At 38.8% G+C, this 18,549-nt stretch overlaps 1 protein-coding gene across 1 annotated transcript in view; it reads left to right on the top strand.

Annotated features, from left to right (window-relative positions):
* The window catches only part of ECD (ecdysoneless cell cycle regulator), a 34,377-nt gene extending 15,828 nt beyond the window's left edge, over positions 1–18,549 (top strand). The window contains exons 7-14 of the mRNA XM_033209600.1: positions 752–880; positions 3,082–3,210; positions 5,125–5,210; positions 12,214–12,320; positions 12,459–12,645; positions 13,863–13,930; positions 15,310–15,518; positions 17,407–18,549. Of these exons, the coding sequence (XP_033065491.1) occupies positions 752–880; positions 3,082–3,210; positions 5,125–5,210; positions 12,214–12,320; positions 12,459–12,645; positions 13,863–13,930; positions 15,310–15,518; positions 17,407–17,637 (1,146 nt within the window). The 3' untranslated portion in view covers positions 17,638–18,549. The remainder of the gene's footprint in view (positions 1–751; positions 881–3,081; positions 3,211–5,124; positions 5,211–12,213; positions 12,321–12,458; positions 12,646–13,862; positions 13,931–15,309; positions 15,519–17,406) is intronic.

The following is an 18,549-nucleotide window of genomic DNA, read 5'->3' as shown; positions in this document are numbered from 1 at the left end:
GGGCAGATCACCTGAGGTCAGTAGTTTGAGACCACCATGGCCAACATGGTGAAACCCCATCCCTGAGGCTTCAGTGAGCCATGATTGCTCCACTGCACTCTAGCCTCTGCAACAGAACAAGACCTTGTCTCAGAAAAAGAAAAAAAAAAGAATTATCTTTATCTTCCACCCATTTAATTGCTGTATAATATAACTAATGATAAGAATTTTACTAGTGATTACTAAAAAGTAGGCACTAGAGTACTTTTTTTTTTTTTTTTTGCAACAGAGTCTTGCTCTGTTATCCAGGCCGGAGAGCAGTGAAGCAGTCTCGGCTCACTGCAACCTCCACCTCACGGGTTCAAGCGATTCTCCTGCTTCAGCCTCCCGAGTAGCTGGAATTACAGGCATGCGCCACCATGCCTGGGTAATTTTTGTATTTTTAGTAGAGATGGGGTTTCACCATGTTGGCCAGGCTGGTCTCAAACTCCTGACCTCAGGTGATCTGCCCACCTCGGCCTCCCAAAGTGTTGGGATTACAGGCGTGAGCCACCATGCCTGGCCAGCAGTAGGGTAAATTTTATGGTATGTGAGTTGTATCTCAATAAAGCTGTTACGAAAAACAGGTAGGCAGTGAATAGGTTGAATTTTCTTTGCATTTCATATGAATATGAAGCTTATAAATGGACTTCTTATTATATTTAACTGTGAAGTGATATTCACAATTTTAATTTCAGGAAAAGACTCATATATTTTGTGTCTTGATGCCCAGGTCACATTCACTAAATGTCTATATGCACAGTTGGTGCAACAAAGGTTTGTGCCGGACCGGCGGAGTGGATACATGCTGCCCCCTCCATCTGATCCCCAGTACCGAGCCCATGAATTGGGCATGAAATTGGTAATGTTGAACCAGAACATGGTGTTTTCTTTTTTTATGTAAATGGGCTTTTAATAGAACAGTGGCACAATATAGAAAGTCCGGAAATACACCCTGTTTATGTAAGAATGCAGTAAAATGTGACATTTCAATTTAGAATGAAAAAAATGGATTATTTAGTAAGTGATGATGGGACAAGTGTGAAGTCACCTGAAAAATTGAAGTTGATTCCCTAACACCTATACCAAAATAAATTCCAATTGGATCAAATATTTGAACATAAAAATTAAAACTATAAAATTTGAAAAAAAAAAGAGCCTTTTATAATTTGAATAGGAAAGGCCTTTCTATGCATGACTTGAAACCAGAAGCTATAAAGGGAAGACTGATAAATTTGATTATGCAAAAATTAAGCATTTCTGCATGGGAAAGAAAAACTCCATAAATAAAGTCAAAAGTTAGCAAATCTAGAAAAAGTGTTATATTTGCAATCTAAATGAAAAAAAGCTGACTTCTCTAATATATAAAGTGTTCCTTTAAGTCAATATGAAAAGGATAATACTAGCCAATTAATTTTAAAATGTTCAGAAACCATGAACATAGTCCACAGGAAAGGAAATACAGGTGACCTTTAAGTTAAACATACGAAAAATATTTAATCTTACTCATAATAAAAGAAATGCACTTTAAAGCTACAAAATAGTGTTTTTCATCATTTATTAGCAAGTATCAAATGGCTTGATAATACATACTGGGTTGTTGAGAATATGTAGAGAAAACACTCTCAGACATTGTTGATAGGAATATAAGTTGATTGTATCCCTTAGGAGAACATTTTGGCAAAACAGATGTTCCTTGACTTACAGTGGGGTTACTTCCTGATAAACCAATCAAAGATGGAAAATATCATAAGTCAAAAATATATTTAATACATCCAACCCACCAAACATCATAGCTTCGCCTAGCCTACCTTAAATGGGCTCAGAATACTTACATTAGCATACAGTTGGGCAAAATCATCTAACACAAAGCCTATTTTATAATAAACTGTTGAATATGTCTTGTAATTTATTGAATACAGTATACTGTAGAGTACAGTATTGGTTGATTGCCTTTGTGATCACATTGCCAACTGCAGCTTGCTGCCACTGTGTATCCAGCATCATGAGAGAGTATGCATATTGCTAGCCTGCGAAAGACAAAAATTATAAGTAAGGTTTCTACGGAATGCATATTGCTTTCACATCATCATAAAGTCAAAAAAGTGTTAAACCATCATAAGTTGGGGACCATCTGTATCCATCAACATTTAAAATGCACAAACCTTTTTGATCAGCATTTTCACTTCTAGAAAATGATTCTCTATGTATTTTACATGTATACAAGGACATATATGGAGCATACTCATGACAGCATTGTTCATAGTAGCAAGAGATTAGAAACTACTTAAATGTCCATTAGTAGGGGAATAGATCAATTATGCTTTAGCCATGAAGTAAGATGGATGAATTTGTGTGTGCTCATGTAAGTGATCTTCAAGGTATATGGTTAAGTGTAAAAAGCAAGGTGTAGAATAGTGTCTATGTGTCCACTGAGCAACAAAAGGGGTGGAGTAGAAAGCTATGCATACAGAGAGGCACACACATACCCACTTCAGTGTGTAGGTTACTTCTGAAAGGATGTGCAAGAAGTTGGTAACGGTGTTCTCTAGCTTGATCAGGGAAGCTCCCTGATCATCACATTTAGCCATGTGCATCTATTATATTTTTTTAATCAAAGGACTTTTAGAATGAAGTGATTTCCTCCCTTTACTGTGTCTGAGATCATGTTCAATTTATGTATAATTTCTATTGGACAATAAACCTTTTGTAACCCTTTTCATAATCCTTTTTGTAACCCTTTTCATAAATTTCATAATACATAATAAATGTAAATTTCTGGTTTTGTAATCAGCAGGAAAAGGAATCTCTTTGAAGAGAACAGGAATCTTTGTTGCATATCATTTTCTTTCCTTTTATTTTTTAGTAATCTATAATGATTGAGAAACTTGGGAATAAGTTTATATTTTTCATAAAATTCAAAAAGTGTTATAATTGTCCAAATGCCCATGTATCCAGTCACTTAGTTCTAGAGTGTGGCTCAATGGAAAGAAAGTAATATGTTATAATAAGATATGGAAAAAAAAGGAACTTAGTAACAAAAATTCTACCTGTCTCATCTAGGCTCATGGATTTGAGATCTTATGCTCCAAATGTAGCCCACATTTTTCTGATTGCAAGAAATCCCTTGTGACTGCCTCACCGCTCTGGGCCAGTTTCCTTGCAAGTCTGAAAAAGGATGATTACTTTAAGGTAGGACTTGGAAAGTATTTGTTTGTAAGTATACAATCCAGGGAAAATCAAGCCAGTGACTTAAAGTCCTATAGTCCATATTTAAATGTGTGACATAATTATGGAAGCTAGAGTTAAAGCAGACCTTTCTAGTTCAGTGGTATTCAGGTGCTAATGAAGGAGGTGTCTATGAACTGTTTCCAGTATTAGAGGAAAACTAATACTGTTGGTACTAAATGATGGAAGTGATTATTTGTACCAGATAAAACAACTTGCAAAAACTTGATAATGCAAACACGAAAACACCAGATAGGAAAATTAGCAAAGGTGTGGATTTTAAAAATTATTAAAAGATATCTAGTAAATTTCTCTTAAAATATTCAACTTCACAAGTAGTAAAGATACACATATGAACACAGTAATGAAGAATGTCTTTCATGTATGTACAAAAGGATATGAATGATACTCTGTGCTGTCAAGAGTATGGTAAAAATAGTACTCCTATACCTTGCTGGTAACATTGCAAATTGGTAGAATCTTAATTGGAAAGTAATTTGGTAGTGTCTTCCAAGAGGTATAGAAAGGTTCAAACTTGGAACCTTCACTTTTAATAATCTTTTTAAAGGAAATATCCAAGAAGTAGAAAAGTCCCTAAGAATATGATGATGATAAAGATGGCATAGCAATACAAAAACTACTTAAGATATTATAGCATATATATGGTGGGTTTTGTTTTTATTTTTGTTTTTTTCTTTTTTTGAGATGGAGTTTTGCTCTTGACTCCCAGGCTGGAGTGCAAAGGCACAATCTCAGCTCACTACAACCTCTGCCTCCTAGGTTCAAGGGATTCTCCTCAGCCTCAGCCTGCTGAGTACCTGGAATTACAGGCACACACCACCACACCTAGCCAATTTTTGTATTTTTAGTAGAGATGGGGTTTCACCATGTTGGCCAGGCTGGTCTCAAACTCCTGACCTCAGGTGATCCATCCGCCTTGCCCTCCCAAAGTGCTGGGATTATAGGCATGAGCCACCGTGCCCGGCTATTACTGTTGTTGTTGTTGTTGTTGTACAGAGTCTTGCTCTGTCATGCAAGCCAGATTGTTGTGGTAGGATCATAGCTCACTGCAGCCTTGAACTCCTTGGCTCAAGTGATCCTCCTGCCTCAGCCTGTCAAATAGCTGAGACTATAGGCATGTGCCACCATGCCTGGCTAATGATTTTTTTTTTTTCTTTTTAGTAGAGTCGAAGTCTTGCTATGTTGCCCAGCCTGGTCTCAAACTCATGTCCTCAAGTGATCCTCCTCCCAGCTCGCCTCCCAAAGTACTGGGATTATAGGCATGAACCACAGTGCCCAGCCAGTATATTCTTAAAAAATGTAAAATACTAAGTATGACTATCACTATAAATATGCATTTAGAAAACACAAATGATAGTAATGGTGGGATTTTGCCATTTTTTTATTCTACTTGACAAACTTCCTGTACTTTGTTTTGTGAATTACTAGTTAATCAGTTGTATCTTTAACTTTTTTTTTTTTTTCGTAGAGGCAGGGTCTTACCATGTCGCCCAGGCTGGTCTTGAACTCCTGAGCTCAAGCAATCTGCCCACCTCATCCTCCCAAAGTGTTGGGATTATAGGTGTGAACCATCACACCCAGCCAATTATATCTTAAAAGAAAATGGTAGAAAACTCTCCAAACTGGAAATAGGCCCTTAATGGTGAAAAAGATTAGGAATCACTACATCTAGCCGAGTCCCCTCATTTGAAGAAATTGGAGCTCAAACAGGCCCATTAATGACAAATCAGGGCCTAGGACTTGGGACATGTGATTCCTGAGTAGTAGACTGTTTGCTGCCTGCCTGAAAGTTGCTGGTGAACACATTTTTTTCATGACGACTTGTGAGTAATGTTCTGAAGGCCATTTTTTTTTAAGGGACTGATAGAAGGTTCTGCTCAGTACCGGGAAAGGCTAGAAATGGCAGAGAATTACTTCCAGCTCTCAGTAAACCGGCCAGAAAGGTGAGTTATTGTTAAGACTCCTACTACAAAGATTGGTATTTAGGTAGTTCTTTTTATTTTTTATTTATTATTTATTTGTTATTCTTATTTGTTTATTGTTTTGAAACTGAGTCTCACTCTGCCACACAGGCTGGCAGCCTCCACTCCCTGGGCTCAAGTGATCACACCACTGCACTCCAGCCTGGATGACAGAGTGAGACTCTGCCTCAAAAAAGAAAAAAAAAAACAACGAAAGAAATTTTGCATCCTCCTCTGTGTAATTTTACTCATTATGATATCACATTTTCCATGGCATTAAGTCTTTATAAACATAATTTTTAAAAGCTGCACAATATGGCCAGGCATGGTGGCTCACGCCTGTAGTCCCAGCACTTTGGGAGGCCAAGGCAGGCGGATCACGAGGTCAAGAGATCGAGACCATCCTGGTCAACATGGTGAAACCTTGTATCTACTAAAAATACAAAAATTAGCTGGGCACGATGGTACGCGACAGTACTCCCAGCTACTTGGGAGGCTGAGGCAGGAGAATTGCTTGAACCCAGGAGGCAGAGGTTGCTGTGAGCTGAAACTGCACCTGGTGACAGAGCAAGACTCCGTCTCAAAAAAGAAAAAAAAGCTGCACAATATTCCAGCAAACGGATGTACCCCCATAATTTACTCAACTGTTTTTTACTGTTGGGGAAAAAATTACAAGTAGCTTAAATGTTCTCCAACATTTTAATTTATGTTGCAGGAGAGGCTTCCATTCTGCACACCAGGATAAATTTTAAACAGTTTAAAACCAAACTTCCATCTCCCTCCAGACCTGTTGTTGAATTCCCAATGTTTGTGGTTTTTTTAAAATAGCTGAATTAATATTGTAGACTTTTATTTTAGATTTACCTTTCATTTTCACTTTTTTTCATTTATTGTTATTTTTTATTTTTATTTTTTTAGACAGAGCCTCACTTAGTCACCCAGGCTGGAGTGCAGTCCTCCGTCTCCTGGGTTGAAGTGATTCTCCTGCCTCAGCCTCCCAAGTAACTAGGACTATAGGCATGTACCACCATGTTTGGCTAATTTTTATATTTTTAGTAGAGACAGGGTTTCACCATGTTGGCCAGACTGGTCTCAAACTCCTGACCTCAGGTGATCCACCCACCTTGGCCCCCCAAAGTGCTGGGATTGCAGGCGTGAGCCAATGCACCCAGCCATTAATTTTTTATTTATTTTTATTTTTATTTTATTTTATTTTATTTTTTTGAGACGGAGTCTTGCTCTGCCGCCCAGGCTGGAGTGCAGTGGCCGGATCTCAGCTCACTGCAAGCTCCGCCTCCCGGGTTCACGCCATTCTCCTGCCTCAGCCTCCCGAGTAGCTGGGACTACAGGCGCCCGCCACGTCGCCCGGCTAGTTTTTTGTATTTTTAGTAGAGACGGGGTTTCACCATGTTAGCCAGGATGGTCTCGATCTGACCCCGTGATCCGCCCGTCTCGGCCTCCCAAAGTGCTGGGATTACAGGCTTGAGCCACCGCGCCCGGCCTAATTTTCTATTTTTAATTATTGTGGCTACATACTAGTTGTACATATTTATGGGGTACACGTGATTACATGTATAATGTCCATGTGGCATACAATGTATAATGATCAAATCAGGGTAATTAAGCTATCCATCACCTCAAGCATTTATTTCTTTGTGTTGGGAAAATTCTTAGTTATTCAATTTTTTAAAGGTATTTGGAACTATATAATAAATTATTATTAACTGTAGTCACCCTCTTGTGCTACCAAACACTAGCTCTTTTTAATTTTTTTTAAAATCTTTTTTGGGATTTGCCAGGAAGATGTTACTAAAAAGGGGTCCAGATGCAGACCCCAAGAGAGGGTTCTTGGATCTCATGCAAGAAAGAATTTGGGGCGAGTCCATAAAGTAAAGTGCAAGTACGTTTATTAAGAAAGTAAAGGAATAAAGAATGGCTATTCCATAGGCAGAGCAGCAAACACTAGCTCTTATTCCTTCTATTTAACTAATTTTTGTAGCCATTAACTATTTCCTCTTTTCCCCCCCACACTCTGCTACCCTTCCCAGCCTCTGGTAACCATCATTCTACCTTTTTTTATTTTATTATTATTATTTTTACAGAGTCTCACTGTGTTGCCCAGGCTGGAGTACAGTGGTACAGTCATAGCTCATTGCAGTCTTGACCTCCTAGATTTAAGAGGTCCTCCTGCCTTGGCTTTTCAAAGTTCCGGGATTACAAGTGTGAGCCACAGAACCCAGCCAACCATTATTCTGCTCTCCATCTCTCAGTTCAGAATTGTTTTTAGCTCCTACATATAATATCATAGACTTTCTCCCAATGTATTAGAGACTGTAATAGTGAAAAATTACAAGCAACCAAAGTATCCATCAATAATGGATAAATGAATTGCAGTTTATTTATATGATAGCGTATCTAGTAGTTAACCAGAGATTAACTATATTTACATATATCTGATTTAGGATTTTTCAACCTCAGTGCGACATTTTAGATCTGATAATTTGTTGTGAGGGACTGGCTTGCACTTCATAGGACATTTTACAGCATCCCTGGCCTCTATCCAGTAAATATCAATAGCACTTCTCTCTCACCCCCCAATAATGACAACCAAAAATGTCTCCAGACATTGCCAGATGTACCTAGGGGGCAAAATTTTCCCTGGTTGGGAACCACTGATCTAAATGAATAGATTTCAAAAACAATGTCAGTGAAAAAAAAAAAAAAAAAAGCAAGTTATAAATACGTACGGTAATGGGTACAAAACAAATAGAATGAATGAGTAAGACCTACTATTTGATAGCACAACAGGGTGACTATAGTCAATAATAACTTAATTATACATTTAACATAGAGTGTAATTGGATTGTTTGTAACTTGAAGGATAAATGCTTAAGAGGATGGATACTCCATTCTCCATGATGTGCTTATTTCACATTACATGCCTGTATCAAAACATATATCCTGTAAATATATACACCTACTATTTACCCACAAAAATTAAAAATTAAAATGAAAAAGAATAAAATACATACCATGTGGATGTTACACATATAAAAATTTTAAATACACAAAATACAGTCTGGGCGCAGTGGCTCACGCCTGTAATGCCAGCATTTTGGGAGGCCAAGACAGGTGGATTACGAGGTCAGGAGTTCAAGACCAGCCTGGCCAATATGGTGAAACCCTGTCTCTACTAAAAATTCAAAAATTAGCTGGGCGTGGTGGCATGCACCTGTAGTCCCAGCTGCTCAGGAGGCTGAGGCAGGAGAATCGCATGAACCCTGGAGGCAGAGGTTGAAGTGAGCCGACATTGTGCCACTGCACTCCAGCCTAGGTGACAGAGCAAGACTCTGTCTCAAAACAAAACAAAACTATACATTATTTATAGATACATATATATTCATTTATTCAACAAATATTTATTGAGTGCCTCCTATGTGCCAGGTCCTATTCCAGGCATTGGGAATATAATAAATGAACCCAAAGTGTCCTCATCCTTATGGAGCTCACATGCTAATGTAGGAGAAAGACCGCAAGCCATTATGTAATGTTAGATGGTGGTAAGTGCTATGAAGAAAAAGCAGTGAGTGGGGATACAGGGGTAGAGACTGCTCTTCTAGATAGGTAAGTTTAATCTTCTAGAAGATTAAACTTCCTTAGGCCTTTCTAAGGAAGTTTTCTTTGAGAAGGGACCTGAATGAATTGAAGGAGTGAGGCATTCAGGTATTTAGGGGAATAACATTCCAGCAAAAGGACAGACAGCAAATACAAGAAATAGAAACATATATATATATACACACACAGAGAGAGAAAAGCGCTGAAGTGTTCTTGAGAAAGCAGTCACCTCTGGGGAACAAGACAATGGATTGGGATGGGTGGCAGTGGTCATCAAAGGAAACATTAGCTTTCGCTACAATATTTTTGTTGTTGTTGTTGTTGTTGAGACGCAGTCTTGCTCTGTCGCCCAGGCTGGAGTGCAATGGCCGGATCTCAGCTCACTGCAAGCTCCGCCTCCCGGGTTCACGCCATTCTCCTGCCTCAGCCTCCCAAGTAGCTGGGACTACAGGCATTTTTTTTTTTTTTTTTTTGAGATGGAGTCTTTCTGTCGCCAGGCTGGAGTTTAGTAGCGTGATCTCGGCTCACCGCAGCCTCTGCCTCCCCAGTTCAAGCGATGCCCCTGCCTCAGCCTCCCGAGTAGCTGGGACTACAGGCGCAGGCCACCACACCCGGCTAATCTTTTTTGTATTTTAGCAGAGACAGGGTTTCACCATGTTGGCCAGGATGGTCTCAATCTCCTGGCCTTGTGATCTGCCCTCCTCAGCCTCCCGAAGTGCTGGGATTACATCTCTACAATATTTTTAAGTTACATGATAAACATCTACCCTTTTTGGTCAATTAAAGATAAATAAATAGGCCGGGCGCAGTGGCTCACGCCTGTAATTCCAGCACTTTGGGAGACCGAGGTGGGCGAATCACCTGAGGTCAGGAGTTCAAGACTAACCTGGCCAACATGGTGAAACCCCATCTCTGCTACAAGTACAAAAAATTAGCCGGATGAGGTGGTGGGCACCTGTAATCCCAGCTACTCAAATTAAAAATAAACTAACAAATAGCCAGGCACAGTGGCTCATGCCTGTAATCCCAGCTACTTACTGAGGTAGGAAGATTGCTTGAGCCCAAGAGTCAAGGCTGCAGTGAGCTGTGATCCTGCCATGCACTCTAGCCTAGGCGATAGAGTGAGACCCTGTCTTAGAAAAAGAAAAAAAAGAAACTATGCACAGAGATACTTACATGTTGAGTCAGTGACATAATGGTGACATGATTTGTTACATAAATAGATGGCACCCTGTCTGAACTATTAAGAATGGACCAAATCAAGTTGTATAAAGGACTTGCTTTAATTGAATAAACATTTGCATCTCTTGCAAAATCACATAGGTGATGGGGAACTGTCCCTACTCTGTATTATTAATATGTAAACATTACTAGGAGGGAGAAAAGAATAACCCAAATAATCATAACAAAAGGCAAAATAAAAATCATTGTGGAATATCAAATGCTAAAGAGATCATAGTGAGAAGGTAATAAACTTTCACAAAGGTTGAAGCAGAGAAGTTAAAAAAAGAAAGATACTGGAAGGCTTCAGGGAGGAGGTATTTGAGTTAAGTCTTAAGGAATGAGGATTTTTTTTTTTTTTTGACTGTGTCTTGCTCTTTTTTTTTTTTTTTTGAGATGGACTCTCGCTGTGTCGCCCAGGCTGGAGTGCAGTGGCGTGATCCCATCTCACTGCAAGCTCCACCTCCCAGGTTCATGCCATTCTCCTGCCTCAGCCTCCCAAGTAGCTGGGACTACAGGCACCCGCCACCACACCTGGCTTTCTTTTCTTTTTTTTTTTTTTTTTAGTAGAGATGGGGTTTCACTGTATTAGCCAGGATGGTCTCGATCTCCTGACCTCGTGATCTGCCCGCCTCAGCCTCCCAAAGTGCTGGGATTATAGGTGTGAGCCACAGCCCCCACCCAATGGAGTCTTTCTCTTGTCGCCCAGCTTGGAGTGCAATGGCATGATCTTGGCTCACTGCAACCTCTGCCTCCTGGGTAGTACAGACTTTGCAAAAGTTATAGAACTTTCCTAGGCTCTGGTTTTCTCATCTGTAAAACAGTATTATTACCTTCTATAATAGTGATGAGAGGACTCAATAAGAAAATGTATTTAAAGTGTTAGCATAGCATTTAATACATGCTAGATAAATTTTAATTGATACTTCTGGATCTTCTTTTCTTTATATATAAAATATATATATTATATGTATGTCTTTATGTATTTTTAGTACGTGTTTTATATGTATATGTACTATTAATATAATACAACTCTATGTACATATATATACATATAGACCCTGTCTATACATATATGTATAGAAAGAATTATACGAGATCAGTGGCTTCATAATGATGTTCCATGGAGCCTGCTTCAGAGCCAAAAGGGAAGGCAAACTGTGTAGATCTCTGAGCCTCTATCCTCCACTTGATTTATTTTTATTTTATTTTATTTATTTATTGAGACGGAGTCTTGTTCTGTTGCCCATGCTTGGGTGGCTCACTGCAACTTCTACCTCCCGGGTTCAAGCAATTCTCCTGCCTCAGCCTCCCGAGTAGCTGGGATTACAGGCGTGTGCCACAATGCCCAGCTAATTTTTGTATTTTTAGTAGAGACGGGGTTTCACCATGTTGGCCAAGTGAACTCCCGACCTCAAGTGATCTCCCCTCCTTGGCCTCCCAAAGTGCTGGGATTACAGGCATGAGCCACCGTGCCTGGCCTATCCTCCACTTTAATCAAGGCCATTTTTCTTTGAGCCCTTCTATATTTTAGAGTTCCTGGTAAAAGTTTTTTTTTGAGAAAAAGGGATCTGTAACCTAAAAATATGCTTAAAAACAAGTTAGAAGGCTGGGCGCAGTGGCTCATGTCTGTAATCCCAGCACTTTGGGAGGCCGAGGCAGGGGTATCACGAGGTCAGGAGTTCGAGACCAACCTGGCCAATATGGTGAAACCCCATCTTTACTGAAAATACAAAAATTAGCCGGGCGTGGTGGCATATGCCTGTAGTCTCAGCTACTTGGGAGGTTGAGGCATGATAACTGCTTCAACCCAGGAGGCAGAGGTTGCAGTGAGCCAAGGTCGTGCCACTGCATTCCACCCTGGGTGGCAGAGTAAGACTCTGTCAAAAACAAACAAACAAACAAATTAGAGCCAGGTGTTTTGGCATGTGCTTGTAGTGCCTGCTATTTGGGAGGCTGAAGTGGGAGGATCACTTGAACCCAGGAGTTCGAGTCCATTCTGGGCAACAATGAAACTCCATCTCAAAAAAAAAAAAAAAAAAAAAAACTCCCCAAATTAGACTAGCTAATCCCTTCCAACTTTAAATATTTATGATTACTATTCTAGGTTCTCTTATGAAGAAATACTCATGTTTTTTATTTTTCATAGTTCTCTTGCTATGAGCCCTGGTGAAGAAATCCTAACCTTATTACAGACAATACCATTTGATATAGAAGACCTTAAGAAAGAAGAAGCTAATCTTCCTCCAGAGGATGGTAAGTGATGGACCAGGATAGAGTGGAAGGGTTAAAAAAAAAAAATGAAAATGTTCTACTAAGTCTCACAGGATCCTCTCCTAAGAGGACTTATCATGTGAATGTAGAATGGCAATATTATGCTTTCTTCTTTTTCAGATGACCAGTGGTTAGATCTCTCACCAGATCAGCTGGACCAGCTGCTGCAGGAAGCTGCTGGCAAAAAAGAATCAGAGTCTATTTCCAAGGAGGAGAAGGAGCAGAACTATGACTTAACTGAAGTCTCAGAAAGCATGAAAGCTTTCATATCCAAAGTCTCAACCCACAAGGGAGCAGAGCTGCCTCAGTAATTTGTGTTAAAGTATAAATATATAAATAGTTAGAACCCAAATGTTGAAGTCATAGTCATTGCCATTTCCACTTTTTTTTTTTTTGAGTAAATGAGTTGTACAGATTTCTTTCTTTTTTGTGCCTAGTATGGTGATAACTTACTTATCTGAAGTCAGATTTCTAGAAGTCTCATCCTTTGCAATCCTTGAAATAAGCCAGAAAGATCACCCTAAAAACCATCATCCAGAACCACACAGGGAAACCATATACTTTACTCTTTAGTAGCTTTATGGGCTCAACATTTAGCTTTCAACAAGTTCAGACTTCTGATCTCCCGCCCTGCAAACAGATTGGATACTGAAAACTCAAAGGCAGAAATAATAACAGAAATGTGAAATTACATTTGGCAAGTAACAGGAAAAACAGGTAGATAGAATTATTACTTGTAGGCTGGGCGCGGTGGCTCACACCTGTAATCCCCGTACTTTAGGAGGCCAAGGCGGGTAGATCACGAGGTCAGGAGTTCAAAACCAGCCTGGGCAACATGGTGAAACCCCATCTCTACTAAAAATACAAAAATTAGCTGGGCATGGTAGCGCATGACTATAATCCCAGCTACTTGGGAAGCTGAGGCAGGAGAATGGCATGAACCTGGGAGGCGGAGCTGGCAGTGAGCCGAGATCACACCACAGCACTGCAGCCTGGGCTACAGAGAGAGCAAAAAAAAAAATAATAATAGTAATAATAATTGTTACTTGTGTATCACATATATAATTATTAGTGTTGATATTCTTGAACCTGATGAAAGATCTAAATTTATATTTGGTATTCTCTCTTTAAGAAAGCAGGGATAAGGGAAGATATGCTCTTGTTTATTTTTTAAGCTTTAGTTCTTAAAAGAACAGGCTTTATTTAAAGTAACTCAAATAAATAATGGTTTTGCTAATGCTAGATATCTTATTGGGGCTAGAGAGTGGGTAGGTCCCTAAATCAGCATAAGCTAAATGTACATAAACAAGATGATATTTTTACTTTTCATTTATCAGACTTTCCCATTTCTGTTGTCCTGCAAGGCCAATAAACTCAAGGATTTTTAAAACTTAAACTACAATTTCTCTTGCTGTGCCTCCTTAGAAATTCTATCTTTGGTAGCTTTCCTAAGAATGGCACCACTTTAGAAAAGTTTCAAACAGTTGTATTTAGAATAAATTGTCTTTGTCCTTTATATTGCAGAGAACCTTCTGAAGCTCCAATCACTTTTGATGCAGATTCTTTTCTTAATTATTTTGATAAGATTTTAGGTAAGTAATGGTGTGATGTTGACTTTCATTTTGAAACTGTAAGTCGTATGGCTGTTGCTAGAGCATTGGGTTATTAGATATCTCAGAAGCCAAAATATTTGCTTTCTCTTCCTGGTTTTGAGTTGGCTTTCAACCATGAATTACTACCCATGAATAATTTTGTAGAGGCTGCCTAGGTCAGTGCTTGACATATATAGTAGCTGCTCATTAAATTTTTTTTTTTATTTGAGACAGAGTCTTGCTTTGTCACCCAGGCTGGAGTGCAGTGGCGCGATCTCGGCTCACTGCAAGCTCCGCCTCCCGGGTTCACGCCATTCTCCTGCCTCAGCCTCCCGAGTAGCCGGGACTACAGGTGCCCACCACCACGTCCAGCTAATTTTTTTGTATTTTTAGTAGAGATGGGGTTTCACCATGTTAGCCAGGGTGGTCTCGATCTCCTGACCTCGTGATCCGCCTGCCTCAGCCTCCTAAAGTGCTGGGATTATAGGTTTGAGCCACTGCGCCTGGCCTCATTAAATATTTGAGAGTGACTGAATGCTGTGTGTTTAAATAAGGTTTTACGGCCGGGCGCGGTGGCTCAAGCCTGTAATCCCAGCACTTTGGGAGGCCGAGACAGACGGATCACGAGGTCAGGAGATCGAGACCATCCTGGCTAACACGGTGAAACCCCGTCTCTACTAAAAAATATAAAAAATTAGCCGGGCAAGGTGGCGGGCGCCTGTAGTCCCAGCTACTCGGGAGGTTGAGGCAGGAGAATGGTGTGAACCCGGGAGGCGGAGCTTGCAGTGAGCTGAAATCCGGCCACAGCACTCCAGCCTGGGCGACAAAGCGAGACTCCGTCTCAAAAAAAATAAAAAATAAAAAATAAGGTTTTACCTTGGCTCCCATATTATATTGGTTTTTTTTAGAATTACTGTACTTACAAATCAATAAGAAAAAGATAACTCAATTAAAAAATCATTATAGTATGTATATATGTACAGAACTGCAGAGATAAAGATCGGGATACCCAGAAACTGCTAAAAGATGCTTACCTCTGGGGAGAGAGTGAGATTTGAGACAATACTTGTATGGCTTGAATGTTTACATCAAAATGTATTCAGTTATTAGGTAGTTTTTAAATTTTTTAAGAAAAATATTTTAATTAATTGAATTCATTTTTTTTAAAGCTAAATCTTTGACTCAGCCTGTACGCTTTTCTACAACATTAAATGCACACATACCTGGCAGCATTACCATTCGTAAAAGGGATTTTTGTAAAGTAGACTATGTGTCTTTTTCTCTGGGTAACATTCTAATTATTTTGAGATGTGTAGTAACTAAAAAGTAATAATAATAATAATTACCAAGTGGCTCTTTCTTTCTTGGGGTCTGTGTAGGGCCAAGGCCTCATGAGTCAGATTCTGATGATCTGGATGACGAAGAATTTGAATGTTTAGATAGTGATGATGACTTCGAAACACACGAACCTGGCGAAGAGGCTTCTCTGAAAGGAACTCTTAATAATCTCAAGTCATATATGGCCCAGATGGACCAGGAACTAGCACACACCTGCATCGGCAAAAGTTTCACCACTAGGAAGCAAGTGGTATGTGTGTTTTTAACCTTTTTCTCTTTCTGAGTCTAGTATGTCAGATAGCTAAAACCATGTTTTATCATAGTTTTTCTTTTTTTGGTGTGTGAGATTTGAAATAAATAAGAATGTTAATTGTTTTCCTAACTCTGGTAGGATAAAGGATCATAGACTTAATTTTCCTAAACATAAGCTTCATTATATTACTTATTGTATGTTATCTATCAGGATTTAAAATAAAAGGTTATATAATATGCTCAAATTAGAATGCGATTGTACACTACAACTTCTTAAATAGATTTTTCTTCAAAAGTAGTTAAAAAAAAACTACAGCTTAAATGGATTTTAAAAAAGAGAGGGCACAGGTTCTCAAGACCTTTTGAGACTGTGCCTTGGACCACAGTGGATTAAAACATGAAATAACATAAGTAAATAAATAGAAAGGATCTTAAACATCCAAATAACTTTCTAGTTTTGACAGTTTATTTTGTACGTTTCCCTAATTTAGAGCCAAATTTAGAATTCACTTTCCATTTATGTTTTCATCCTAGTTTTTAATGCCACCACTGTCTAATCCTAAACAGAGGCATTATGGAAAGAGCAAGGACCCTGGAGTCTTATGGGTGAGGGTTTGAAGTCTACCTCAGCTGTCCACTGTCAATGTATCTATAAACCAGTAATCCTCATATCATAGAATTAACATGAGAACCAAATTAGACAGCAGAAAAACCTACAATAGGCCTTTAATTAATGTTAATTCCCCTTGCTTTGGTCATCTAAACCACTTTTAAAACTATAAACTTCCAGAATTGTCAAAATCTAGTAGAAACCATACATTAGATTTATCTAAAGCAGTATTTCTTAAATTTTAATGTGAATATAAACCAAAGAATCATGTTACAACATAGATTCTGATTAAGTAGGCCTGGGATGAAGCCTGAGATTTTCCTTTTTTTTTAATCACTTTGTTTTATTTTATTATTATTATTATTATTATTTTTAATTTGAGATGGAGTCTCCCTCTGTCACCCAGGCTGGAGTGCAGTGGTGCGATCTTGGCTCACTGCACCCTTTGCCTCCTGGGTTTAAGCGATTCTCCTGCCTCAGCCTCTGAAGTAGCTGGGACTATAGGTGTGCACCGCCATGCCTGGCTAATTTTTGTATTTTTAGTAGAGACCGTTGGCCAGGCTGGTCTCTCAAACTCCTGACCTCAAGTGATCCACCCACCTCAGCCTCCCAAAGTGCCGGGATTACAGGCATGAGCCACTACTCCCAGCTGAGATTTTCCATTTCTAATAAGCCCCAAGCGATGGAGATTCTGCTGCTCCATGGACTACACTTTGGGTAGCAAGGACATAAAAGTCTATCAAGCTGTAATCTTTCAGATCCTTTCCCCAGCTTGTGGAATCAGAAGCCCAACTAACAATTTAGAGTCTTTGTGGTTGCAACCACAAAGCCTTGTGTTTTCATTTTTAAGCTTTTTCACTGGGGGGAAAGAAAGGAACACTCGCTTCTTTCATTTTGAAGAAAATTTACATTATTATTTCATTTAATATTCACTTTTATGTTTCTTTCTTTTAAGACTCTTAGACAAGTTATAAATGTACCGTCTTAATTCTGTTAGCCCTTGAGCTATTTCAAAATAGACATGCGATTTATTCGATTTGCAGGAATCGTTCCTGGAGAGAAGTGTGTTATAATCTGTAGAACCAAGTGTTAATATCTGTGCTAAGCTATATAACTTATTAGACTTCATTTTTCAGTTATATCACCAAGGATAAGAAGTTTCCTTTTTAATTTGGAATGCAAATTTACATTGTGGCTTAGTTATCTTTTTATTGTAACCACCATGCAACCTAATGACATATTATTCCCATAATTTTCTTTTCCCTCCATGAATAAGGAACCTGTATCCCAGACTACTGACAACAATTCAGATGAGGAAGATTCTGATACAGGAGAATCTGTTATGGCACCAGTAGATGTAGACCTGAACCTGGTTTCAAATATATTGGAATCCTATAGCTCCCAAGCTGGACTGGCAGGACCCGCTTCCAATCTTTTACAAAGCATGGGAGTGCAGCTGCCTGACAGCATCAATCACAGACCAACAAGTAAGCCAACGAAAAAGTAACCAGCACATTTAGCTTCTCTTTTCTCTTTTTAAAAAATATTGAATATGATTCTGTTCATTTCTAGTTTAGATTACTCATTTGGTAAAAATGTTTCTTCATTACAAGTTTTACAGATTGACTTCTCCTACATGAGAATTGTGGCCCTCTTGGCACAAGTCTTTGTGATCTCAGCTGTGGGTTACACACAGGTTTTGAACTCGGCAGGGTAGAATCTAACCTCTAGACAACTTTGAGATGAAATTCACACACTTTGTGCTAAGGACACAGCCTACCACAATATACCCTTGGAGTAATTCTAAATATTTAAATTTCTCCCTTACTGCTATTCATCCTCAGATCAAAATTTCAGGCAGACAAATTTGGATTTGATAACTCATTCACTTTTTCTTTTCAATTTTTTTAATGTGGCGTAACATGCATATGGTTAAGTGCACAAATCTTGAGTGTACAGTCAGTGAATTTTTGCATGTATGTATGTACCTGAAGCAAGATATAGAACTTATTTACTTGTAAATAACAGCTATATTGAAATATAAGTCACATACCAAAAAATTTACCCTTTATACAATTCAGTGGTTTTTAGTATATTTACAAAATTGTGCAACCATCACCACCATCCAATTCTAGAATATTAGAAACCCCATACTCACTAATAGTTTCTCATTCCCTTCTACTCCCAGCCCCTAGAAACCACTAGTCTACTTTCTGTCTCTATGGATTTGCCTATTTTGGACATTTCATACCTGATACTGTACTTGTTTTAATTAATTGGTTTGATATTTAATATAGCTGATATATCTATTGCTAAGATGAAATGTTTCTTAAAATGATTCTCATATTCCTCCTAAAATAAATCAAGTATTATCTATATATCATAAAATTCACCATTAAAAGCAAAAAAAAAATCTTCC

The sequence above is a fragment of the Trachypithecus francoisi genome, unplaced genomic scaffold, assembly GCF_009764315.1.
Source record: "Trachypithecus francoisi isolate TF-2019V2 unplaced genomic scaffold, Tfra_2.0 Lachesis_group9, whole genome shotgun sequence".
Taxonomy (NCBI): Eukaryota; Metazoa; Chordata; class Mammalia; order Primates; family Cercopithecidae; genus Trachypithecus; species Trachypithecus francoisi.
This window is presented reverse-complemented; position numbering and strand designations above follow the sequence as displayed.